This window comes from Astatotilapia calliptera, chromosome 17, assembly GCF_900246225.1.
Source record: "Astatotilapia calliptera chromosome 17, fAstCal1.2, whole genome shotgun sequence".
In the NCBI taxonomy this organism is placed as follows: Eukaryota; Metazoa; Chordata; class Actinopteri; order Cichliformes; family Cichlidae; genus Astatotilapia; species Astatotilapia calliptera.
This window is the reverse complement of record NC_039318.1, coordinates 31,367,689-31,394,007: the sequence shown is the minus strand read 5'-3', so window position 1 is coordinate 31,394,007 and position 26,319 is coordinate 31,367,689. Positions and strand designations below refer to the sequence as shown.

Sequence of the window (26,319 nt, the reverse complement as noted above, 5' to 3'; positions counted from 1 at the left end):
AAGCTCCATGTGCTTAGTAAACTCTTCTTGAACGAGATCTTATTTAATACAGCATGGAATTTCTTTTTCAATTCATTAACCATTCAATCCCAACCAGTTGCAGCAAATGGCTGCCCCTTCCGAGCCTGGTTCTGACAGACGTTTCTTCCTGTTTAAATGGGTTTTTTCCATCCTACTTTCCCACAAGTGACAGTTCATCCCCAGATTGTTGGTCTTCAAAATATAAAGTGCTTTGAGGTTACTGTCGTTTTGATTTGGCCCTACATAAATAAAATTGGATTAAAAGGGTTAGGGTGCATAAGCAGTGGACTTGACTGAAAAGCTGTACGAGCGTGCAGGGATGCCGAGTTTCTCAGTAAAATGCGCTTGTAACATCTGATTTCAACAGATTAAAATAGCGAAACCAGTAAGTGGTCTAAGGTTGTTTATAAAAAATGGATGTAGCCAATCTATGTATCTGAGGCTTTGTGAAACAAGTCTATATAATGTAAACCTTTAGATGATAATATAAATCAAGGCTTTAGAAAGGCTGATTCAAATAAAGCTTTATTTAATCCCACTCAGATTTGTTCTCCTAGTTTTCCCTGGCTGCTTGTCATACATGCATCACATCTTATTCAGTTGGCCGAGCATATAGCTCACCAGTTGAACAGCCTGTCACTCAAATGTATGAAACCATGAGCTTCTTTGCTTCTGCAGCACTAGGAGATATTGCATGTGTTTTATTATTGACTTTTATTATTGAAATGAGACATTTGACAGTGGGCCCTCTCGAATCATCTCAATACAACAAAAGAAGAAAGAGAAATGAGATTTGGCAGATTACCAGGGCACACCACCTGCGTTTCCTTATTCATCACAATATAACAATTTCCATGAATGTAAAAGCAGTCTTGCATGCATTCAGCTTAGGTTCACAAAAATTGCGATCATGATCTGATCAAAAAAACAAAACAAAACAAAACAAAAGAAAGAAAACGAAAATACTGCTGGTGTTGAGCTTGCATCTCTTCAGGGGCAGATGAGGTCAGGGTTGAATAAATGGAGGGGGGTTCTGTTCAGGAGCTTATTGTTTCGTGGCCCATTGTGAACTTATTCAGTAGAAGATGCTGGTATTATTCAGTCAAACGTGCTTGCAGCAGCCATATCGTAGTGCTGTTTAAAGTCTGTCTGGAGCTAATGTAATGCTGGAATTGTGTGTGTGCATGTCTTCTCTGTGTGTTGGCTTCCATTTGCTCACAATGACACCATATCTGTCAGATTTAGCTGTGAGGCTGAGTGCTTTCCATCTTATCTCTGTGCAGCAAACACAACCATTCAAAAGTACAGCTAGACCCAAGCTCACCCATAGAAACACTTGCTGTTATCGCTTGGCTTTTCTTATCTCTCCTATTGGATTTCAAAAGAGGAAACAACATTTAACCATCTTAGTGGCTAACTGATAAAACCTTTTGACACATTTAAAGGGTGACCAGACATATAGAGAATATTAAATGCTTTAGGCCAGATGCTGTGCTACTTTCAGCCCGCTCTCAAGACATATAACAATCATTTCTTCATCATGGTCCACTAGTAACCCTTTATAGGCAATGGTGTGTGAAATGCCTGCATCAAAGGCAGCAAAATATTACAGAGAGCTTGGAAGTGAGGCTTGATAGTACCAAATTCTTTCTAGTCATTAAAGTAAAATATCAAAGCAAATTTTAACATTTCAGACTTGACAAAGAAAGGGACAGCTTACTTGGACTAAAGTAAGTCTAGGATAACACTGATATTCAATTCAATTCAGTTTTTGTTAATTAGCATCAAATCATAACAACTGAAAAGGCACTTTGTAATGTAAGGTAAAAACTACAATAACATGAGAGAAAGTGTAGCTCTCCTGATGACTGCTTTTAGCAGGACCATATGCCATGTCACAAAGCTCAATTGGTTTCTTGCACTTTGCTGAATCTATGTCATCAAGAATTAAGACAGTTCTGGAGACAAAAGGGGACCCATTGATAGCGAGACGTATCTGCTGGTCCAACCTATCTGGGAAGACAGCACTAGCTAAAGATAAGATAAGCTACATTTTCTTTACTAATTACAATTACTCAAAAATCTGTATTGATGCTGTAATGTGTTAAGACATCAGTTTGTTATAGCTACAGACAACAGATAATTTCAAGCATACTTTATATAAAAAGTACATATTAAAGATATCTTACTAATTAGCTAACTATTGCAGAATTAGCAGCAGTAGCAGCATCTGCTACTCTATAGAATTTGTTTGGCACTGTTAAGCTCCCTTTAAATAAATAATTTAGATATTATATTAGAAATTAGATATACAGATATCTTGATATGTTATTTTAATTCAATTTTAAGTTTTGAAACTTTATTTTTTCTATTCATAAAATGAAGTTTGGAAAATGGTAAACCTTAAGTACAACTATAAAACGGTCAAACAGTAGGCTTTTGATACTTATTCGACTTACTGATCGTCTTATTGCCAACACTACGCTCGCTGAACACCTAAAGAAACACAACATGAACTACAGTATACAAAATTCATTCCACTCCAGGTGTAGCAGACCGCTTTGGACCTCGACCTTTCGGGAAGAATGTTTGGACAGAAAAGAAGCTTTAGTTTAAGTCTACTGGGAACGCTTTTTATTGGCAATGATAACCTTTAACTTCAGAAGTATATGAAGGCTCTGCTTAGATTGTTGGTTCATTACAGCTGTCCCCATGGGCCCCCTTGAACTGATGCTATTTTTAACACCCTCTTGGAGCTTCTGCGGGTCATATAGATGATGCAATGCTGTAATATTGTCTCTTTGTCACCTTGGTCACAGGAGCATGCTTCAGTAATGAGAAAGGGATCTTGTCATCAAAATGGAATTACTTCTTCATATTGATGGAATCTGCACGCCTATATATATGTCTTAATACACCTAGTGCTTATGGATGCACTGCTCCCATATATGCTTATTCACACCCCCACACACATACAGATAGAAAGGTAGATGCTGTGACTTAATTAAATTCACAAGTTAAAAACGCATCAACAGCAGGGAGCTGCAAACACGCAAGAAAAAGAAATACATAAATTTACTTTGTGACTCAGAAAATGTCTCCACAGTCCACATCTTAATTGTCTCAAAGCTTTAAAACATTTTTCGAACTTGTCTGCATCTCTTTATCTCCTCATTTGTGGCTTAATTATCCCAAAAGCCATAGATTTAATGCATATGATCTTCAAAATGCGCAATTCACAAGCACTTGCAGACAAACACACATGCACGTAAAACCTACACGTTCTGAGTCATTATCCCCGGTCTTTGTCACATCTGCTGGCTATTAATCTCGCCCATTTACCTCCTCAATAGTCAGGTTGAATAGAGGAACAACAGCAGGTAAACACGCCGGCAGGTGTACCCGAACAAACCGTTTCGGCCTTACAGAGCATTCCTACTGATTGGAGATTAATGTGCCCATCTGGACCTCATTAGAACTTAAATATGTGATGAAACTTTCTCGACACGTTCTTTAGGATGAGCATAAACAGAGTAAACTGGGACTTTTCAGTTACAGGTTTTGATTTCAAAGGTGTAGTTGCCAGGATTTGGTGTGTAATGATGAACTTGTGTTAGTCCTAAAAACAGCAACAAATGTCACATATGAGTGCAACATAATAGCAAAAACCAGTTGTACAAAACACAGATTTTGCTGCTAATGAGCACTTCCCAGAGGGTCGGTTGTTTGACCAATGCTAAATGTCAGCACAGGTCAAAATTCTGTAGGTCAATTCTGTAAAAGTGTTAAGGTGACATTGAGCTCATTAAAGAAATAGGTACATAAGAATATACAGAAACTGTAGTGACTTGACTGGATCAACTGGAGGACCATACGTTGTTTCTGTGTTTCATTTATTTAGGCTTATAACAATTCTCCAGATCCACAGATTGGTTCATGCTTTGGTTTATCTTTAAAGGAGATCTTTACACTGTTTACACTCCAAGTTAAAGCACAAACATGTCCACCCATAGGGTAGGAATCACGACACTTTGGTAATGAATTTTTACCAGCATATCTGTTCTCAGTTGCTTCTCCTGTGGCTCAACATTTTCTGATCTTGCGATTTAAGTAAGTGCTACTTGCTAAAACTGGTGCTCCCAGTGGGGTGAAGTCTACTCACTCCACTTTGCTCATTTCCCTAAATCATTATTATTATTCTGCATCTGCATCTAATGGGCCTAATGGTTGGGATTCAGAGTAAATAATGCATCTGAGTTAGACTGATTTGCAGAAGAACATGAGGCAAAACTGCTCATTAAAGCATGCTTAGGGAGTATTCTCAAAAGCATTCTCTGTATTTTCTAGTACAGTCTCTGTGGATTTACTACCAGTTGAAAGGTTAGCACATTTTTGAATAACTGGTCAACAGTTAAAATGTTTGAACCTGCTGGGAAAAGTGTGCTGCGTTGTTAAAAAAAAACAAAACAGGAGAGTGCTATATGTAAGGTGCTCTCGGCATCAAGAATTACAGGCAAAGTGCCCTTTATAAAAGCACTTAACTAATGTGGTAGTTGCTTCATTGGAAGCTATTAGTGCTTAACTGTGGAGAGTTATAGCTGTACTGAGATTTCCAGGTGTGAATTTGGAACCAGTTGCTCCTGAAAAGAGCGTGGATGGCTGTCAGATGCATCCTGGATTAACAAAAAAACACTGGGATCTTAAATACAAGGCTTGTTTCCTTTGCTTTCTCACAGTGACACATTGCAAGACTCACTTCCTGAAACTATTTGCTTTCTGTTTCCCCCCAGGTAAATGGTTTGGCCAAGGTCGAACATGATGAAGCAGTGGTGGAGGCCATCAGGCGAGACCCTATCGTTGTCCAGGTTCTCCGACGTACCCCCACCAGAGCCGCGGCGGCTGTCGTACAAAACGGCACCAGCTCGCCGCAGGACGTGTGTGTGGTCGATGTGTGCACGCAAACAGACATCACCTTTGAACATATTATGGCACTGGCCAAGCTTCGGCCTGCTACCCCACCAGTCCCTGACATTTGTCCCTTCCTGCTGTCTGACAGGTGAGGGCAAGCATTTACGTAAAGGTAAATGAGTGTTAATGTTACACAGGATGGAGATCCTTCCTCTAAATGTTTTTAACCACAACTAGGGAATTATACTCTTCCTGGCCCAAATGAATCTGAAGCTTACCGGAGGTTTCAACGCCGTTTTCTTTCATTTCCTAGTAGCTATTAAGCAGCCGTATCATGGTTTGGAAACCCCCTGGAACGCTAAGTACTCTGATATCATTATGCAGAGCCAAACCCGCATGTAATAATTGCTTCGGTGTGCTACATCCATTTTCTGTAATGGGACCTTTTGCTGGGCGATTAAAAGCCAATGGGCTGATAGAGCAGGCATTTTGATGCTACATCCATTCTGTGGCTGTTTACAGGGCTTGGCTTGGCAACAAATGAAATCACTTTGTCCCATAAAACTACGAATATGCTAGTCGTGGTCAGTGATTACAGAGAGGCTGTTACATTGTGACAATTTTGCAGAGGTCATGGCTTTATGAGGGCAATAGTTGATTACCAAATTGCTTGTTTGGAGTTTTGTGGTGAAATGAGAATCATTATTAAGAAATGTGATATAAAATAATAACTTACAATAGCTGGCAACATAGCTGTCCTTTATATGAAATTATACAGCCCTTGTGTGGTGTCTGCAATATCGCTACATGGATTTGAACAACGTCTGTCTATTTAATGATCTGACTAAACTGAAATAAACTGCCATGAAGCAAAGAGATAACCAGCACATATTTTAATGATCTTTAACATTCTACTTTTTCTTCTTTCTAGCTGTCACTCAATCCACACTATGGAACATGAGTTTTATGAATGTCCAGAGTACCTGTCTAACACCACAGCAGATGTGGAGAGGATCGTAGAGTATGAGTATGAGGTACAGTCTTGCATCATCTTCTCAGTGATCACTCTTAAGAGTATGTGTTACATTTTTTCTAACCAGCCACCGTTAGGGACCTCTTCCTCGCACCTCGCATACACAAACGTCTTTGCTAAAAGAAAACAAAATCACCTTTTTGTTTGAACCTACACCAAATTTACAAATGAAAAGAACTTAGTGGAACAATAAGATAAAGAAAACCTTGCATCCTTTAGACAAACAAACATGGGGATAATATATGCTATGAAATGATCTGGATGGACAACCTATAATGAGATAATCTGGCAGCTAGCTAGGCTAGACTGTTTAGGTTAGGTTTTAATTTTACGCTACAATTCTAGGAGTCCATAGCACTAGCAATAACACAGCCCTAACATTTGCTTTTACAAGATCAAATTTCCATTATGAGTGTTTGTGTACAACACTGAATTCAGTTATAACAAAATGAAAGCAGTTGCCACCTTGCAGTGCAATAAAGTAATTGTTTAACTTAATAGCAAAAACTGTAGCAAAGTTGACAAAATTAGCTTAAAAAAAACTGCTGTGAACTCAGACATGTAGATTTATTTACACAAGTGGCCAATCCTGCTATACAAGTACACATGTACTTCTTCCATAGGAATTAGGTGGGTAAGTAAGCCAGATTCTTTACTACTACAGACCTCTGAAACAATGCACTTTAAACATATGATATCAAAGTGGTAATGATTTGGGTTTGTTTTGCAGCCACAGGACATGGGCACTTTGCTGTCATTGAGTTGACCATGAACTACACTGTATGCCAAAATATTCTTATTCTGGAATCAAATGTGAGGCTGTCTGTCTAAAACTTGGTACTGCAACAGGGCAATAATCCCAACAGCAGACCTACGAGAGAATAGCTGAAAAAGAAATGAATCAAGGTGTTGCAATGGCTCCGTCCAGAGATCAACCTGACTGAAATACTGTGTATGGACCTTACAGAACAGTGCATAAACACGTCTGCAAACCTTAATGAACCGAAGCAGTGCTATAAAGAATAGTGGGCCAGAGTTCCTCCACAACAAAGTGAAAGACTGATAAAATCAGACAGAAAATGATTACGTCAAGATATTTCTGGTTCTACAAGCTCTTGGATTATTGGGTTGTCCTTAGTTTTTTACAGTAATGCAGATAGTCCTGTGAAACCTTTTCACATAACGGCACATATTTCTGCATTCTTAAAGTTTTCTCCTGGCACCAGCAGTTTAAAATTCATAAATTAAAATACCAAAATCTGATATTTGATCACGACCAATGGCATTTCCAGTTTACATCCTTTGCTTTCTGCTATTTCTTTCTTGTTTCTGCAACTGACTTTCCAATAAAAGTCCTTCAGTACGCATCAAAACTCTATCTGTACCTAAAGACAGACATTGCACAATACCTGTGGAATAAAAACCTCATTTAGCTAATGATGTTATTTTAATAAGAACAGATAAAACTTATTTTCCATTGATGTAGGAGAACAGAGGACACCATGAGTCAGTTATACACAATCTAAGAGGATAATACAAGGTTGGTCAAGATGTACGATGCTCACAAATCTAACAATACAAGAAAAATTGCAGACTGCAGTAATAGAAGAAAATTGGCCACCCCTTGTCAAAGCAGCATCTGCTCTTTAGATTGTTTTGTATAGCATAGCAAAGTCCCTGGATTTAGTGCGGAAGGCCATTCTTCATATAATTGTACAAAAAGAAAATCCCTCTCTGAAAAGCCTCCCAGTTGAATTACCTGTATGTTTTATTCACAGGCAGTTAGTTTCCCTTTTATCACGAACTGTCTGTCAGAAATATTTGTGCGCCTTTTCAGAATAGAGCAAGCACTCATTGTTTCAGTGAGAGGGAAAAAAACTTGTAGATGAAATCTGTGGCATTTTAATTAAAGTGGCTAATCATTTCAAACAGCATCTGTTGTATATCATAACAAGAGTCTTTAGCCGTGAAATTCAAGGCAAGTTCTTTGCTAATGCCAGAATGTTAACATGTTCACAGTATATACACAGCTATGCAATATTTAGCATGTCAATTATAATTCTAGCTTCTTATGACTGCCTAACTAGCTATTAGCTGAAGCTGAAGGGAATTTCAATTGTGAGGTCATTGTTTTAGACCAGTAATTAACTTGTTAAAGTTAGGTGTCAGGGGACCACTTAAAATACACTAATCATTCATCACGTTTAGCTGACAAGGCATTTAACAAACAAGCACAAATGTGGTGCTGCCTTATAGGTGCTATTGTAAACGTGACGGGATCATCATTAAGATGTGTTCTCTGGGCACCAATAATGACAAACCACAGCTGTGCATATTCCAAGGCAATGCGTCCCAGATCAGGACCATGTGTATTGAGCAAGGTTTTGTTAGCAAACTGCTAAAAGAATTTATCACAACCCACTTCGGTATGTACACCTGTTTAACTGCTTGTTAATGCTAATATCTAAATAGCTCATCAAATGACAGCAACTTGATGCATTTAGGCATGAAGACAAAGTCAACATGACTACTGCAGCTAAAGTTCAAACCGAGCAAGAAAGGAGAAAGAAAGATGATTTAAGTGACTTTGAACATGGCATGGTTGGTGATACCAGACAGGCTGGACTGAGTATGAAACTGCTGATCTACTGAGATTTTTCTGCACAATCATCTCTGGGTTTATAAAGAATGTTCTGAAAAAGAAAAAATCAATTCAGCGGCTTATCTTATCTTATCTTAATCAGACTGCTTATAGCTGATAGGAAAGCAGTAGGAACTCAAATAACAGTATCTCTGAATGCGCAACACATTCACCCTTGAAGTAGATGGGCTACTTCAAGGGTTCCATTTACCATTTACCATTTACAGCAGTAAAAACCAACACTGGGTGCCATTCCTGTCAGCTGACAACAGAAAACTGAAGCTATAATTCACACGGGTTCACCAAAATTCAATTTCTTCTATGAAAATGAAACAGGATCAGAATTTGGCATCAGATTTGTCATGAATCCATACTGCCTTGTTTTGGCCCTAACTATACATTGTTTAAAGCCACAGCCTATCTAAGTATTGCTACTGACTCTGTCCATTCACAGTTTACCGGCAGTATCTTCTGTTGGCTGCTTGCAGCAAGGTAGTGTGCCATGTCACAAAGATTAAATGATCTCAAACTGGTTTCTTGAACATAACAATGTACTCAATTGGCCTCCACATTCACCACATTTAAATCCAATAGAGCACCTCTGGGATGTGGTGGAGCAGGAGATTCACATTATGGATGTTCAGCTGACTAATCTGCAGCAGTTGTTTGCATATATATTCTATCGTGCCAGTATGGACCAAGTATCTGAAGAAGAATTAAAAAAGTTCTCAAGGCAAAATGGGGTCCAACCTGATACTTGGTGTGCCTAATAAACTGCCCATTGAGTGTATATCGTTTGGTTGAGTGGATGATTTATGCTTATTGTTCTTAAATTTGCTAATCTCTAAGTTTCTTTTTCCTTCTTACTAAAATCTTGTGATTAAAAGAGCACATTTACCACGTGCACTTGCAAGTGTCTCCATTGTGACAGATGAACCGTACCAATCAGCCAGTAGACCTCAATATCATGCCAGGTGACAGTGATGGGTGATATTTGCTACTCCCGAGGTGCCTTCGCTGGTTTAATAGGCACTTCCTGGTTCAGTGAACTGCATTGTGGGTCATTAGGGTATTGTCTGCTGCCAGCTGTGGTCTTACCTTTACAGTCGTCTGGATAAAAGATTCTCCTGTGTGGGTCTGGGGAAGGTTGAGGAGCGGAGGGCTTGTGTGTGGTAATAGCAGTAGTATCAGAACAAGGTCAGCACACACATCTATGCACAAGCACACACATCAAATCAGCTGTCTACACTTTCCTCTGTCCATTCATGTGTATCTAACTGAAACATGAATTGCTTTCCTGTTGGATGAAACAGAATAGGGCTGCAATTCCCAGGAACATTACTTCTGACTGACAGGTTTAGCTTCACTTCAGTTTGATCGTACACATGGGTACCCCTGCAGTCATAATACCCTGCCAAATGTACCATACCACAATATCGTCAAGTAGCAACAGACTTTCAAAGTAGTTTTTATGTGGATGCTTTGATTACTATTCTAAAAGATAAAGTTCACAGTTGAATAGCAAGCCATTGCAGTTAGGGTACCCAGTACCATGCGGGTATGGAAATGGGTATTTTCTTCAGACACATCTTTTATATCCACCTACCAGGCAAAGTAATATTGAGGAACAACGGATTTTAATGAAGACTCAGTGTGATCACTAGGTTGCATAGTGTGGTTAATAAAGTGGCAGCTGCCTGCCAGACAGCATTCAGTTATCTGTTTGCCAAATTAATCCTGTTCTAATGTCGTAATTATGGACTGTCAACAGGTGCCAAACTTCAAATGCTGAATTTTTAATCTTCCAAACCAAGATTGAAGCAAATACTGGTATGCAAACAGATGTGCAAGAACAAAGGGTCCTATTGAGCGCTGGGTTGTGGAAGTATAAAGCAAAATGAAAAAAATGCAAAAAGGCCTAGTACCACTTTCTCTGGATCAAAATGAAACAAATTTGAAAGAATTGAGAAAAAACAAACGTACGATGAAACTGCAATATTTCTGCAGTTATTTCGAGCTGTAACTAAACTCTCTGCAGCAGGTACATTTCTGTGTTTCAAAACCCACAGCCCCAAATTTATAGCTTGGTTTTTGGACACTCTGCCCCTAACAAACAGTATTTCCTTATAAAGCTGGTAAAGACTACTACTACTACAGTCACATCCGCTTAATTCCCTAATGCTTAATCAGTTGAATTCAACTAAGCTGAAATATCTCTAACATAACTAACAGTTAAAAGCTGAAAAGCTCAGTGAAGCTGAAGCAAAATGTGAACACTAAGCCTGAAAAACAAGTAAAATACAGAATGAACAAATGTACTATTACCTATTTACCGCAATAAATGGCAATCAGTGGGAAGCCTGTCATTTAAAATCATCCACAATCTTTTTCGGATTGACTGAATTATGATCAATATAAATTCAAAGACTGCTACTTCGAAACAGCTAAAGCTGAAAGGATATCATCAGCATCATCATCAGCCACAATGAGGACACAATGAGGCAGTGAACATTACACTTGGCAGCTATTTCTTTTAAAATGAAACATGAAGTAACAGTTAAGTGCATATAAAAGTGAAATGTTACTACCAGATGTTTAATGTGGTAATAAAATGCCACCCATTGTCAATGTGTCGTTATTTCTCCCATATATTTGTAACATGTGGTAAATGTGATCCTCCCTATTTAGGCTGGGAAACCACATCAGTTGTCATATGCATTGCAAGCCGGATGAAATGACTTTTTAAGTCATTGCTGTGCCATGCTCCAAACTCAGCGGCACAGATTATGATCCAATCATCACTAATCAAATCACTTCATAGCTTTAGCACCCGTGGATCCAGGCATCCAGTAATCCACTGAAACCTGGCGAACCGCCCAATGTGCACTGACGTTAGGCATTAGTGCTGCCTGATCTCACTGCATGCAGTTGTTATTTCACTGCCAGGGGCTGTACAAATCAACCAGTGTACTAAACTGCTGAGGAGTGTGGCTTGTCAAAACCAGCACATGGTGTTGCAATATTGTAAACTCCTTTGCACGCCCCACCCAACCTCTGAAGGTCAGGGCTGCTTCCACAGGGGGATAACATGCCAAAGAAATTAATTTCTTCCCCCTGTCAATCTTTGCCATCGTTGCTTCCCATGACAGAAAAAAAGGGGGCTGGGAATTTTTAATTCTTGCCCCCTATGAACACCACACCCACCCTCAGCGTCTTTATACCCCACAATCTATCCCACACAATCCATCCCCCACCCCGCCTTTCATATCACAGCAGTGAAATGAATTTGGCACTGAGGGGTTAATAAAGATTACCGTTGGAGTTATCTTATGCATTACATTTAGACACAGCTGAGATCAAAAGGAACCAGTTGTGAGTCAGGCTAAATTGAGAGAAAATTCCTGTGGGAGGGTATCAGTGAATGAAATGGCATCAAAACAGCCATCAAAGATCTGCACAGTATGCTGCCACATGTTCGGTTTACGTTTGACAGACTTTCATGTTATTGATTGACAGATCGCTTGACAGGGCTCCATTTGAGCCTATATCTATATATATGATGTCATGCGATACTTGGACTATATAAATTATTGTGCTGTATGTGTTTCTGCTTGCTTATCGTGTTTGGTGATCACTGCAGTTATATGTCTCTTTAAAGCAATACCCGGTAAAACAATGTGGAACTGAAAAACCTGCTCGGCCTGTAGATTCTCAATGCTGAAAATACCCAAATTCAAAAGGCTTCCTTACAAATCTTCTGCTGATTAAAAATTCTGTTATCAGTACGACTGACTAGCACCCTGCTAATCTGGCAACAAGCTGCAAAGACTGATAGGTTTTTGTACACGATAACACAATGACTGACTGCACTATAAGTCTTTACTCAGAAAGTATATAAAGTCAAGTAAGAAAGAAAGTTTTCAACGGACTCTGAAGAATGTGCAGTCTCGTGAAAAACTGCCTTGTGGAATCACCTTTACCTGCAATAACTTGAAGGTCTTGATTCTCTTCTGTTTTTAAGCCATTCTGTTGAAGATTTGCAGGTGTTGTAGTAGTAATCATTGTCCTGTTGCATGACCCAGTTTGGGCCAAGCATTAGCTGTCAGACAGAGGACCTCACTCTAGAATACTCTGGTATACAGAGGAGTTTGTAGCTGACTCAATGACTGCAGTCTGTGTCCAGATCCCGCGGCTGCAAAACAATACCTTTCTTTTGAGTAAAATGGTCCCGATCAAAGAGTCCTTACTGTTTTTCTTTTTATGTGTGTGCGTGTTTCTGCAACAGGAAGTGGAGCTATGCAGGCAGAACAGCCAAGAAAAGCTGGGCCTGACACTGTGCTACAGGACTGATGATGAGGAGGACACTGGGATCTATGTGAGCCAGGTGGGGACAGAAACAACACTTCTCATAGAAAACTGTCCTGCAGTGAAGCCCTTAAAAATAAAAAATGATTAAATTCAATAAGAGACAAAGCTGCCTGATCACGTAATAAACCGGGGCCCCATGATCAGCTTTGTTTGGAGTGATAAAAAGTCAAAGAAAGGATGAAATCACAGAAGAATTCTTGTTTTTACATACGAAAGCAGAGCACATGTTTGCTAGTCAAATATAAACTCAGAATAAGACATGCATGAACAAAAAAGGAAGTCAGCTTTGAAATGTGATTCCCTTCCTGACTTTCTCATTCCCTCCTCTTAAACAAGTTTGAATTGAAGGTTTTAATAAGCTCTGAGCGACAACCCCCAACACACAATATATTAAATGGCACATTTAGTGGAATCCACCATCTGAATGCCAAACGCACAAATGAAAGAAGAAATGCATTACGGATGTTCTTTTTTTTTTATTCAAATGATTTGTGCTGCTTCCTGTTGAAAAAAAAACCTTAAATAACACAAAATGAAAACAAATTATTACATTTTTCCATGACAGAGCTGAATGAATGATAGAATTATAGGGGCTGCGAAACGAATTCAATAATGTTCAATGTTTAGTTTGACTGCAGGTGCAATTTCAATCCCATTATGAACACAAAAGGCAAGGCTGGGAAAAGTAAGAGCTACAGTGAGGATTAGCTCAGCAACATAAGGAGATAAATGGCAGAAACACAAAGACATGCAGTGTGGTTAGCTCATTTTCAGTCTTTTCAGAAATAATTTCATACACACTGTAACTCTGTGAGATGTCACTTATTCCTCCGGTTTTTCACCTGTTAGTTTTCGAAAAGCATGAAAAGGAGAAAAAAAGGGAAAGAAAAAAAGCGCAGGCACCTGCTGAACCTCGGCAGATTGTGACGGCTCCAACCGGCATAACAGATCTATTTTTATACATTTGATAGAAGGATAGAAATGCTAATTCCCAGTATTATAATGCATGCGGTATTGGTGTAACTTCCAGAAAGGCATGCTTTTTTTTCTTCAACCCCACTCCACCAAGTTTCGCTTTTTCTGCATATCGCTAAATCTCTTGATCTTCAATGCAAGAACAACAAAGTTTATGAAGTAGTTGTTGAGGGCTTTGGGTGGTGCCGTAGCTTATATGCATATCCACTGAGATGCATTTTGAAAAATATGCACTGCTGCTTCATTCTGCTAAACACAACGATGTTTATGCCACAAACACATGTTTTTAGTTTCTTCTTTCCCTTCTTTCTCTCATTGCTTTTATTCACTGCTTCGTATGTATCTCCATTTCCTTTACATGACACAAGTACCTGAGAAAATCAACCTGCATCATATCAAAAATAGGAGGCAAGAAAAATGAGTGTCATTTCTATATCAAAAAACAGACTTTTCTCCAAACATGACATAAAAGAGCGGCGGTGCAAGTGTGCTGCATCGCTGCTGTCTTTTCGAGATACAGAGCTGCGTGGTGATTGGCTGTCAGCATTGATTTTCAACTTCTTTTGTGCAGGTTGAGCCGAACAGCATAGCGGCAAAAGACGGGCGCATAAAGGAAGGAGATCGTATTCTGCAGGTGGGTATTTTCATGTCAGTGCCCGAAGTACATGAACAGCAGGTTATGTTATGAACTGACTCTGTGTCTGTGCGCAAGTATTCTTCACAGTCACATCACTGGCAGCATGTGATCTTGTACAACTGAACAAGACAAAAAAAAAAAAAAGAAAACAGCAATACTCTGTTTTTCTATGTTTAATCTGGACGTCCGCCAGCTTGTTTTCGAGGCGGTCCTTTTTAGAGAATATCCAAGCGGCTGGTGTCTCCAGTCTTGGAAAGCTTATGTAGCTTATGTCCCTCGTTTTACCAGGGAAATTAAAGTCCTTAGCTGCAGTTACACCAGGCATTACATCAATTCTAGGATCGCTGTCTTTCTCTGGCAATTTCTCACTGTTCCTCGTTATGCAGAAACAGCCATGGGGTCACAGTGCGTACAGTGTAAAGATGGCACAATTAGCTGTGTATAGACGAGACGGGCTGTCAGCACTTTATTTATTAACGGTGAGAAATGTCAGTATTTTCAGTAAATTGTTGTGAGGCCTAAGGGGTTTTAAACAACAAAACATGTGCAGTTCTTTACCTTCAATTCAATGTTATATATATAGCGCCACATCACAACATCAGACTGAGTTAAGGTACTTTATATTGACTGCACAAAATAAAAATAAAAAGCTGAGAAAACCCTACAATCATGTGACCTTCTATGACCAAGTGATTTGGCGGCAGTGGGAAAGAAAAACTTTTTTAACAAGAAGAAAACTCCAGCAGAACCAGGCTCAGGGAGGTGTGGCCATCTGCCACGACCAATTGGGAATGATCAGATGAAAACAGGACAAGACAAGACATGCTATGGAAGAGAGCCAGATATGAATAATAACTAATTACTATTTGATATTACATTTAAATGTCTTAAATAATTTTCCTACTGGTATGCAGGATAAACAGTGAAAGGGCTTGCAGGTGTGTGTGACCAAGGTCCCTCGTTGGGTCTTACGCTGAGCTGCTTGATGGATTTTATGTTTTTATTTTTTGATCTACAGCCTGTTATTTTGCATTTTCTTATATTCATACACATGTTCAGATAAAATATGAATTAATATGTCAGTGCATATCAGTAAGTGCATGTATTTCTACATTTATTTAAATACCCTCATAGTACTCATGCAACTAATTCACTGTAAATGTAAATGCTTTCTGCTTCATTGGCTTGCACCAATATGTTGCTGGGCTGTTTAAGCCTCTAGAGACGCACAGTCTGTGAGGTGTGCTGCTGGCTTATAGAACTGTTTGCCTCTGGCCTTTAAGTTCTTTAGAAGACAATTAAAAAATGAGGCTTCAAAGCAATCACTTATCTTTAGATTTTACTGTGTCTCAGGAACTCACAGTGATTCAGAGGGATAAAAACTCAAGAGTTCTCAAAGCATCTATCTTAAACACTTAACGCAGACTTAATATTATTTTTTTAGCATGTTACAGAACTGATCTCTTTCTGACGCAAAATCAGATCATTTCAATCTAACAATCACAACTTTGTTGTTTTTTAATATGTCTTTACCTGCACCTTTTTCTCCCTCCCAACATCCCATCCTCTGCTTCTTTTAAGCGTGTCTCAGTATAATCCTTCACATTTCGGTTTCTGTTGTTGTCTCCCCCAAAACACCAACACGTTTTTTGTATGAATTTCCTTTGATTTTTGTTTTTAATTCCATGTGTTGAATTTACCTTCTATTATTGTTGTTTCTTCTATTTCTTGTTTCTTTATTTCGTTCTTTGTGTTTTGTGAGCTTTTACAGTATTTTCTATTTGCTACTGTTTTCACAAGTTGCAATTGCATTTGACCTCTCTGGGCCCCCGTACTTCTGGACTTTTATTGGGACAGTATCTCACCGCAACCTTACGACATACCTTGCCTCTATCACTTTACCAAACTCTCTGATGGCAGTTTTTGCCTTTTCTTTGGCAGTGGCTTAAACAGTCCTAAAGAGTGGTTGTGGTTTGCACCACAAAACAAAGTGACCCACACTGTTCCTTTTTTTTTTATAACAAGTGGAAAATGACAGGTGGATCGTGTTACAGCCAGCAAGTGCAGTGTTAGATCCCACCACAGCAGCCTGGATCTCATTTTTCTGGTGGACACCCTGAATGTGTAGCCTATGACATTCACACAAAGGAGTTATTTATTCATATTGCATAAATCAGATAAGTCGTCTTATTATTGATGACCTCGGTAAGCAACATCTCAACTTGCTTCTAGTCTGAACAACAATATACCAACATTACTCCTCCTCCATATTTATTGCATTCAGCACTCCATTCTCTCTACACTGTTTCTGTTTCCCGGTACTATGAATGATTGTGGGGAGCAAGGCCTGCTGTACTCCTGGCCCTATTATCTTCTTCTGACAGGCCCATTACTCTAGTGAGGAAAAGATGAACGCCACCTGTCAAAGAACAGTTAATTGTATGTCTGGATGGTTTGGTGAGAGTAGACTCTTGTGAGGTCGGACTATGCACTCTCGAGTGAGTCTCTTTGCTATGAGTGCAACAGCGAAGACGTGGAGAGTGCCAAGAAAGAAATGTATTAAAAAAAGAGAGGAGGAATGGAGGAAGAAAAGGGTATAAAGGGGGATAAAGATCAAAAGACAGTGTGGTCAAGGTGGCTTGCTAAAACATTTGAATTCATTTTATTTGTGGTAGGTATATGGAGAAAAAGCATTTAATTTCTTTTGTAAGATATGCAGACTGTTGTGTATCAGTTCTTTCTCACTGACAGAACCATCTATTCTCATCTTGATGTACAGATAAATGGCTGTGAAGTACAAGACAGAGAGAAGGCTGTTGCCCTGTTGTCAAGTGAAGAAGCAAGGAGCATCACACTACTGGTGACAAGGCCAGAAATCCAGGTAAACACACATACACACCTACGCAGCCTTCCTGCCCTATCTTGACAGCCTGTGTCATGTCAAATAAAAGCACTTGCCTCCCGTTCCATTCCTGTCAGTGTGATTGGAGTTCCTGCTGACACACAAACACTTTCATTCAAAGCCAAAGAGAAAGAGGGAGGTTTCTGACAAGATGTTGTGATTTCAGTTAGATGAGGAGGCTGGATGGCTGGACGATGAGCAACAGGAGCTCATGGAGGAGATCCTCGAGGAGAGGAGGAAGCAGAAGGAACATGGCTTTGACAGGGGAGATGAGGTAAGATGGTACGCTAAGTGAAGCAACCAACAGACAAAGTGTCCATTAAAAGTACAGTGGTGAAGAGAGACTGTTTTGGCGTTGTTCTAGGCTAAGGAGGGGAGGAGGCGCGAAGGCCCCAAGACAGACCCAGGAAATGCTGGAGTGATTAGATGTCTGGGCTGTGTTGTGTGTCTATTTTGGTGATTTTATATTGGGGTCAAAACGAACCAGACAAACAAACACAAAAACCCCCCCACAAAAAATGTTTACTGAAAAATATCAAAAACTAAGAAATACCGGGGCAAATGGGTGGTAAATAAGCTATTAAGTAATTATACAGATTGTACTTGAAAAAGCAGCAAGTTGTATAAAGTATTAATAAAATATTTTTTTAGAAAATATGCAAATTAATTGTAATTTTGAACAAATAATAATAATGTTTTTTTCTCTATATTAATTACATAACTAATTATGCTTTGAGATGAAATATGTTTTGCTATCATCATCATTATTAATATTATTATTATTTTGCTTCTCACTGTAAATTAATGTATGTTACATATTTAGGTAGATGAGGGTTAAGCTAAGGTTTTTTAGCATGAGAACCTGTTTGACCGAGAAAGTGAGGTCTGGACGTTCTTGACTAGTTATTTTCACCACCTGCTGTACTTGACTGACCCTCAACATGTACTTTGGAAAACAATTCAGACATTGCCTTTGCTGCTGTGCCGATATTATCCTAAAACAGCAGTTTAGGTATCTGCAGGCTTTTAAATCCTTATGCACCACCTAGCTTAACTTCATGTAGTTCATTGAAACCTTGATGGTGTTAGTTTTTTTTAATCTTTGTTTATGTCCAAAGATAAAGCAGCCAAGTACATGTTTATCGAGGTAGTTACGTTCTGAAAATAACCCATGATAGGTGAAATCAGCGAAGTAGCCAACTTTATTTTTTACAATTATTACAGATGTTTTAAGGCTGTAAAACCCCTCACTACACAGTTTATACACTTTTCTCAGACAGGCATGAACATTTTCACACTTTTCTCTCGTTTAAACACTCTCAAAGTTCAAACCTTTGTAGAAAAATAAGTCCAGTATTGTAGAAACCAAAAGCACCCGCGGTTGCCTTTGACGGTGCAAAACGTTTTGTCGACAGTGTTGTGTTTGTTGGGGAGAAAACTTACAAACACAGTACAACACTTCAGAGTCACACTGCTAGCGATCGAAGATTTATTTAATTTGACAAGCTAAACACATTCTGTACTGTACAGGAGACACGGCACGAGATTGATTGACAATGGTCTATTGCCAATCAGGACGCAGAACACAATGCGCTGTAAGGAAACAAACAAAAAAATAAAAGCATGCAAAACTGCACCAAAAAAATCTGCGAAACAGCAAGGCCGCGAAAAGTCAACCACGTTATAGTGACGGACCACCGTAAATCATTGACAACAAAGAATTTATGGTCTTACAAATGATTGAAACATTCATAAACTAATACAACTGTTTCTCTTTTAATACTCCAGAATCAAGCTGAAGAAGGGATGACAACAGACACAGCTACATGTTCTTCCAACAATCAAGACAGTGGGTTTGGACGCAGTACGGACAGTCCGGAGCACCAACCACTGCTGGCTAAACTCCAAAGAAGGAGCCCAGCTCATTGCCTAAGGGAGCGGTGGCGGGCAGAGCATCCCCACACCAAGCGAGGAGCTGTTGTCCCACGGGAAAACCAGAGCACGAGAACACTGTCCACAGGCCAAGGCCACGAAGGGGTAGGGAGTGTTCGCAATAGTGGAGGTGGGATCTTAGGTTTGGAGAATCGCTTCCAGCAACTCTTGGAGCTCAAGTGTCAGATCCGAAACGGGGGTGAGTGTGGGGTGTACTCAATTCGACACAGTATAGAGTGTAGCCTTACTGAACAAGGGGGAGAGGATGCCGATTGCGTAGATGACATAGGGGGAGGGGTGGAGCAGGAGTTGAGGATGCTAAACGAGGAACTGCGCAGCATTGAGCTCGAATGCCAGAGCATTATGCAGGCCCATCAGCTTCGCCAGTCCCATCAGCAGGAGCACTCACAGCCGTCGCCCTGTTCACCAGGAAGGAGCACCAAAGATGGACACAAGCGGCACAGCAGGCTGGCTGACATTCACGAACACCCAGAGAGGTTGGAAGCCGATAAGATGCGCGAGAAGGATAGCTCCAGTGCCTACAACACAGCAGAAAGTGCACGCTCAACACCACTGGGTATGGAGAGATCTCCTGACCACTCTCTGCAGAGACACATCAGCATTACCAACCAGAAAAACCTCAGACTGGCTTCTTCAACACCCTCAAGCCCTATTCCTATCCCCAAGCCCCAGGGCACATCTAGTCGTAGCAGACAAGCAGATCCAGGTCCTGTAATCTCAAGCAGCCCTGATCAGAGCAACCCTTCCAGGTCTGAGTCGGACCCTGCTCTGCCTGCAGATGATGAGAGGTGTGAGAAGAAAGGGAGGACCAGAGAGTCAAGGAGAGGGCTTCCTTACGCTTCTTCATATCACACGACCCCTTATCATGGCCAGGGAGGATCTAAGCAAATTCAGGTATAATGCATGTGAACCTGATGCTGCTGTGGCTTTGAGTAAAGCGCATATGAAGAACACCTCGTTGTTAACCCTGTTTTCTTTGTTGCAGAGCTACATGCAACTGCTACAGCAGCATTCATCCGTGGAGTATTCGCAGAGCCAGCTGAGTCTCCTCAGTGTCTGCCGAGATCCCGTGCACCGTAACGGACGCCCTGGGGAACCACGACTAGAGTGGAAGGTCAAAGTTCGAGCTGACGGGACGCGATACGTTGCCCGGAGGCCTGCTCGTGATCGCATACTGAGGGAGAGGGCGCTAAGGATCAGAGAGGAGAGGAGTGGAGGCATGACCACAGATGATGACGCCATGAGTGAGATGAAGATGGGCCGCTACTGGAGCAAAGAGGAGAGGAAGCAGCACCTGGCACGTGCCAGGGAGCAAAGAAAGAGGAGGGAGTTTATGCAAAAGAGCCGCCTGGAGTGTTTAAAGGAGGGACCACTGAGTGGAGCTGAAGGCAGGAAGGAGATCAATATCTTGGAGCTCAGTCACAAAAAGATGATGAAGAAACGAAATAAAAAGATCCTGGATAACTGGATGACTATTCAGGAGCTGATGAGCCATGGGGCCAGAGTCCCAGAGGGCTCCAAAGTCCATAATGCCTTTCTTTCTGTCACAACTGTGTAATAAAAGATATTAAGTCAGGTAGACAGCAATCGAGGAACTACTGCTTGTTTTTTCTTCTTTTTTTTAAGTGTACATTTCTGAGATTAAATCAAATACGTTAACGCCGAAGACGTCTGTAGCATTCCCAAAGCAACTCTGGAACTAACACTTTAAGAATGTTTGAATAGTTCAACAATCAATTGCAAGACCTCGGCCATACAAACTGTTTTTTACGCTGGCATTTTGGTAATGCTCCCTGCTTCTGGTAGCGCGTTGGTTCAAACAGATTCACGTAACAGACTGAGGGACCAACACATTAACCTTGTGTATACCATGTACTGTGTCTCCATTACTCTCGTTTCTTTTGTGTCATTGCACATGAAGCGACTTCACTTGCCTCGATCGAGGTGTTTGGCTGTTTTTTTTATAATGGGGGAAATACGATATTTTTCACACAGCTTTTTGTAAAGAAATTTTTACACTGAATGTCAAAGTACTGTAAGCATTTTATTCTAATTTCTTATTTATGTTTATTACCACCAAATCGTCGATGTCAGAAGTGACACTAATTGATTGTATTGTAGCCCGCAGTGAGAGAGACCTCATTACATTGCTAAAGGACTACGACTCCACATCTAAAACCACTGCTTTTATTGTGTTGATAAAGTCACTTGAGTCAGACTTGTCTGATAAGCAGCACTGAATTTAAGGCACTGAAAGACTCAATTTTGCCATCTCAAAAGCTCATTTTGTTCATGAGCTGGGAGGGCTTTTTTGATACAGCTTTACCTCAACTTACAGAACAAACTGACCTGTCAAGTATTTGAATTTTGGGGCAAAAGGAATGGCTGACCTTCAACCCTCCCTTTGAAACATAATCGCGTGAATTGTGTTAAACATGTTAAACAGACTCTTATTTATATTGTTTACTGTCGTTTGTATTTATTGTAAATTCCTTTTTATAGTCTGTCTAAAATGTTTCGGTGCAGCTAGCCTTGAAAAGGCAACACTTTTCAAGGTGCTGTCAATGAAAATGTATAATATTTGCAGCCTTTCAACTCAGTCTGCTGTTTTCACTGTAAAGTTAATTGACGAGGCCTTGAGTTCAGTATTTGTTGATGGTGATATTTGTAATAAAAGAACAATAAGAAAAAAAATCTGTAGAAAGATATTTTTTCAGTGAGTAATCACCTCCTGTTCAACTGCATATCTACCCAAATATCTAGTAAGCCAGTCACATTCTTAGTTATCCTGCAATAGGGTTAATCTGCTGGAGACTTCCCATGATGAATTGAGCATTTCTTTTTCACTCATCATTAGCACTCATTAAAAACTCACTCTCACTACTATATATTGCTATTTGTCCTATTCTCTTGTCCTGCTCTCTTCTCTTTCCCCTCACATCCACCTGGTGGTGGATGACTGCCACTCCCTGAGCCTGCTTCTGCCAGAGGTTTCTTCTTGTTTAAAGTTATTCTTTCCCACTGTTGCTTGCTTACAGCGGGTTTTCTGATCATTGAGATTCTTCCTAATACCACGTGCTACTCCTGTCAGCTAAGAAAAGTAAACTGAGGCTACAATTTATACAGATTAATTCAGATAGTAGGATGAGAATGTGAAATAAACATGAAAGCATGGATGCATCTTGCCTTGTATTTACAGCTCACAGTGGTGGTGTAATGGAAATATGATCTCGGCACTTTTAAATCCCTTTCGTACTTACTGAATATTGTTTAACTGTCACACCCAACCTGAGTGTTTTTGCTGACCATATCGATCCCTTTATGACCATATTCTGATGGTTGTTTCCAGCAGGATAACACATCACGTCAGCTCAAATTGTCTCAAACTGGTGTCTTGTCCATGTCATTGAGTTCCTTTAGGATGTGGTGGAATACGTTGATTCATATCATGGATCTGCAGCCAGCAAATATCTCGCAAGTGTGTTATGCTGCTGTGAATTAAGGAGTTCTGAAGGTAAACGTTTTCTGGTGAGTGTATACTGGAGCAAATTTGCATTCAGTAAATTATTTCACACAGCCTTTAAAGCTGTTTTTCTAACATAATTGTTGATAATGAAACATGACTATAGCTCTGAGGATCCCAGTTGTTCTACATTCAGATAGTAAACACTATCTGACAGGTAATAAGCACTTTTTCAGTCGGAATATATCCTTACATATTCTTACACTAAACCTATTCAGTGGCATGCTCAAGAGTGGCCCTATGAAACATAAATATTAGTTCCTAAAATCAGAATACTTGACAAGATTCATATCAATCATAGGGTGTTTCTACTATGCATATCTGTCCTACGTGTCAAAGAACCCCGAACACAATTTTTAGTGATTCGCTTTGAATGTCTTCTTCAAACAAACCATGCATTATGCATGCCGAGGACAGAAGTTTACATGTTTGGATTTGAGAGAGATTCTTATAAAAGTGTACTCTTTGCAGACTGCATTGTCTCCTGCAGAGAGACAACACATTTGATGTGCACGGATGTGCATCAGGAAGCATGAGAGGAGGCGGGCGTGCTGTTTATCTGAGACTCATAATAAAGGAATGCGCTGTAGCTGGTGGAAAGTGAAGCGACTGATCGATACTGTGCAATCGGCTACACGCTCAAATCTTTGTGAAAGATCATAAAGAAATGATTGCTCAGTGAATTCATACAAGGTGAATAAATGCAGCACATGGAAAAACACCACACCTGCCTCAAGGCTTTACCAAGACTCATGATCTCCATATTCACAGGAATTCATAAAGCATTTTGATTTTTTTTTTTTCCTTTGGTGTCTTCATTGCATGCATAGTAATTTAGCCTGTCGCTACAGTTTACAGTATTCATGTATTCATACCAGGATGACTGACTCACATTGTGGGGGGTGGGATATTGGTGCAAGGGATGGGTGTGTGTGTGATGGGGGTGCATGTCCATTTAGTGATAGGAGGCATCAAAGCTAAACTATACTCCCATTTCAAAGCATTAAAGAGACACCGGTGAAGTCTCCTCATTCCCTGTCAGTCTACTGTGTGTGTCCACAGCCCACTGAACTGAGGAATTAATGAGAGACATCCGAGTGACATCCCCATCACCAGGGCCTTTATGCATAACATTAAATCAGGTAAACACTGCACCTACTTTTCTCACAGCTCCCCATCTCCTCATATAATATCCAGCCAGTTTTATCTGTGTGACAGAAGTGGCACAGGAACTGAGGAATAATTCCCTGCAGTCAGCCTAGTATTATAAATGATTAATCCCAGTGTGCAAAGCAAAGATAATTGAATGTATTTGAATGTTGATCTATTACACACCAGTGGTGTTTGGTGGGCTAGGCATGAACAGGCTTGGATTTCCATACGTGTATGAAGCACAATAGCATGACCAAAAATACATAGCTTAATACTAAGCCTTGAAACTAAAGTTGCACACAAGCTTCAGGCTCTAGAGATAAGAGAATGACAAGCTTTGCCTTTTCTTCAGTGTTTCGTAAATAAGCTGTTATCACAGAAAATCCCCTCTTCAGAAGTAAACACGTCTAAAGTTTGAAGACTTTATTTTAAATGCACAGGCATGCAGACACTGAGGAAAGCTGGATGAATCAGATTCAGGTCACTGCTGATCAATATCTGGCTGTCCAACACAATCGGCACAAAGTCAGATCATATACAGATTCGGATAATGAGGGTAAATCTCACATTCAGCCCATAACACTTGAGCATATCTCCAAGAATTTCAACTTATGCCTTAAACAACTTTCTTGCTACAATTAGATTTGAATGTCAGCACTGCTTTAATACCAGTCCAAATATACAAACAAACATAACCCAAGTATTTCATTTATTATTATCCAAATTATTCAATTATCCATTTGTCCAATCTTAACTGGCCCTATGCAGAAACTCAAGCACAATGAGAAACACAGTCACTGACATATACCAGTATGGAAAGGGTTACAAAGCCATTTCTAGGATTTTAGGACTCCAGTGAGCCATGCTGAGAGCCATTATCCACAAATGGAGAAAACGTGAAACAGTGGTGAACCTTCCTAGTAGTGGCCAAAATTACTCCAAGAGTGCATCAACAACTCATCCAGGAGGTCAAGAAAAGAACCCAGAATAACATCTAAGGAACTGCAGGCCTCACTTACCTCAGTTAAGGTCAGAGTTCATGATTCAACAATAAGAAAGAGACTGGGCAAAAATTGCATCCATGGGAAAAGACACAGAAAATTGCAAAAGAAACATTTTGATGATCTCCAAGACTTTTGGGGAAATATTCTGTGCACTGACAGAAGATAAAAGGTGGACTTTTTTGGAAGGTTTGAGTCCTGCTATATCAGCATTTCATAAAAAGAACATCACACAAAAAGTAGTGTGATGGTTTGGGCCTGCTTCTTCTCTTAATTCTTCTCTTAAAGTTCTCTTAATTCATGGATCGATGAATTCTGCTCTCTACCAGAAACATCGGAGCATCAGTTCGTGCCCCGAAGCTTGAAGTCCCTTATGCAGCAGGACAATCCGAAACACACCAGCAAGTACACATCTGAACCGAATGGCTCAAAAAAGAACACAATTTTGGAGTGGCCTAGTCCAAATTCAGACTGAAGTCTGATTGAGATGCTTTGGCATAACCTTAAACTGACATAGCTGAAAACCCTGTCGTTATTTTCAACATATTTTTTCTATCACCAGCTTTCTGAGCATGAAGATCATTAAATACACCTTAGTTTAAACAGCAAAACTGCACTGATTAAATGCCTATGACAGAGTAACAGAATAACCAGGATCTTTTGTGTATTCTGCCAGTTCACAGTAAAAAGCTTCAACAACAAAGTTTTGGGTAACTTTCAAGGGGTCATATCACCATGTGGGTGCCTGGTCAGAACAGGTTATGACATAAAAACCAACCAAGACAGTGTCAGAATAGTTTTCTCTCTCTAGCCTTTACTTTAATGTATTTGACCTATTTTTTGTTAATCTGTTAATTTCTTAATTAACAGATGTAATATGATATTCATTAATTTTCAATAATTCAAATAGAAACATGTACATAAAAGGGTTTAAACAAAAGGTCTCATCTATTGTTTTGCGTGATTAAATGTGGGCTTCACTGTCCAAAGGAGGAAAAACTGAATATTGTTGGAACATTGCTGAAGTTAGAGCATTGTTGGTTCGAGACACTGCGGTAGCAGTAATAAGTTACGCCCTGAACACAAACACACCCACATGTATTTCATCCTGGTTCGTCTTCCTTCATTCTTCTCATCTGTCTCATTCAAATTCCAGCGGGTGAAGTGAGCAGAGTGGGCCTGCTGCTGCAGCGTAGCTCATGAAA

General features: G+C 39.9%; 1 protein-coding gene across 1 annotated transcript in view; it reads left to right on the top strand.

Annotated features, from left to right (window-relative positions):
- Nucleotides 1–22,533, top strand: part of pdzrn4 (PDZ domain containing ring finger 4) — a 43,583-nt gene extending 21,050 nt beyond the window's left edge. The window contains exons 3-10 of the mRNA XM_026146908.1: nt 4,812–5,077; nt 5,861–5,963; nt 12,889–12,987; nt 14,518–14,580; nt 17,363–17,464; nt 17,652–17,759; nt 19,274–20,332; nt 20,424–22,533. Coding sequence (XP_026002693.1) covers nt 4,812–5,077; nt 5,861–5,963; nt 12,889–12,987; nt 14,518–14,580; nt 17,363–17,464; nt 17,652–17,759; nt 19,274–20,332; nt 20,424–20,996 — 2,373 coding nt within the window. The 3' untranslated portion in view covers nt 20,997–22,533. The remainder of the gene's footprint in view (nt 1–4,811; nt 5,078–5,860; nt 5,964–12,888; nt 12,988–14,517; nt 14,581–17,362; nt 17,465–17,651; nt 17,760–19,273; nt 20,333–20,423) is intronic.
- Nucleotides 22,534–26,319: the final 3,786 nt, after the last annotated feature.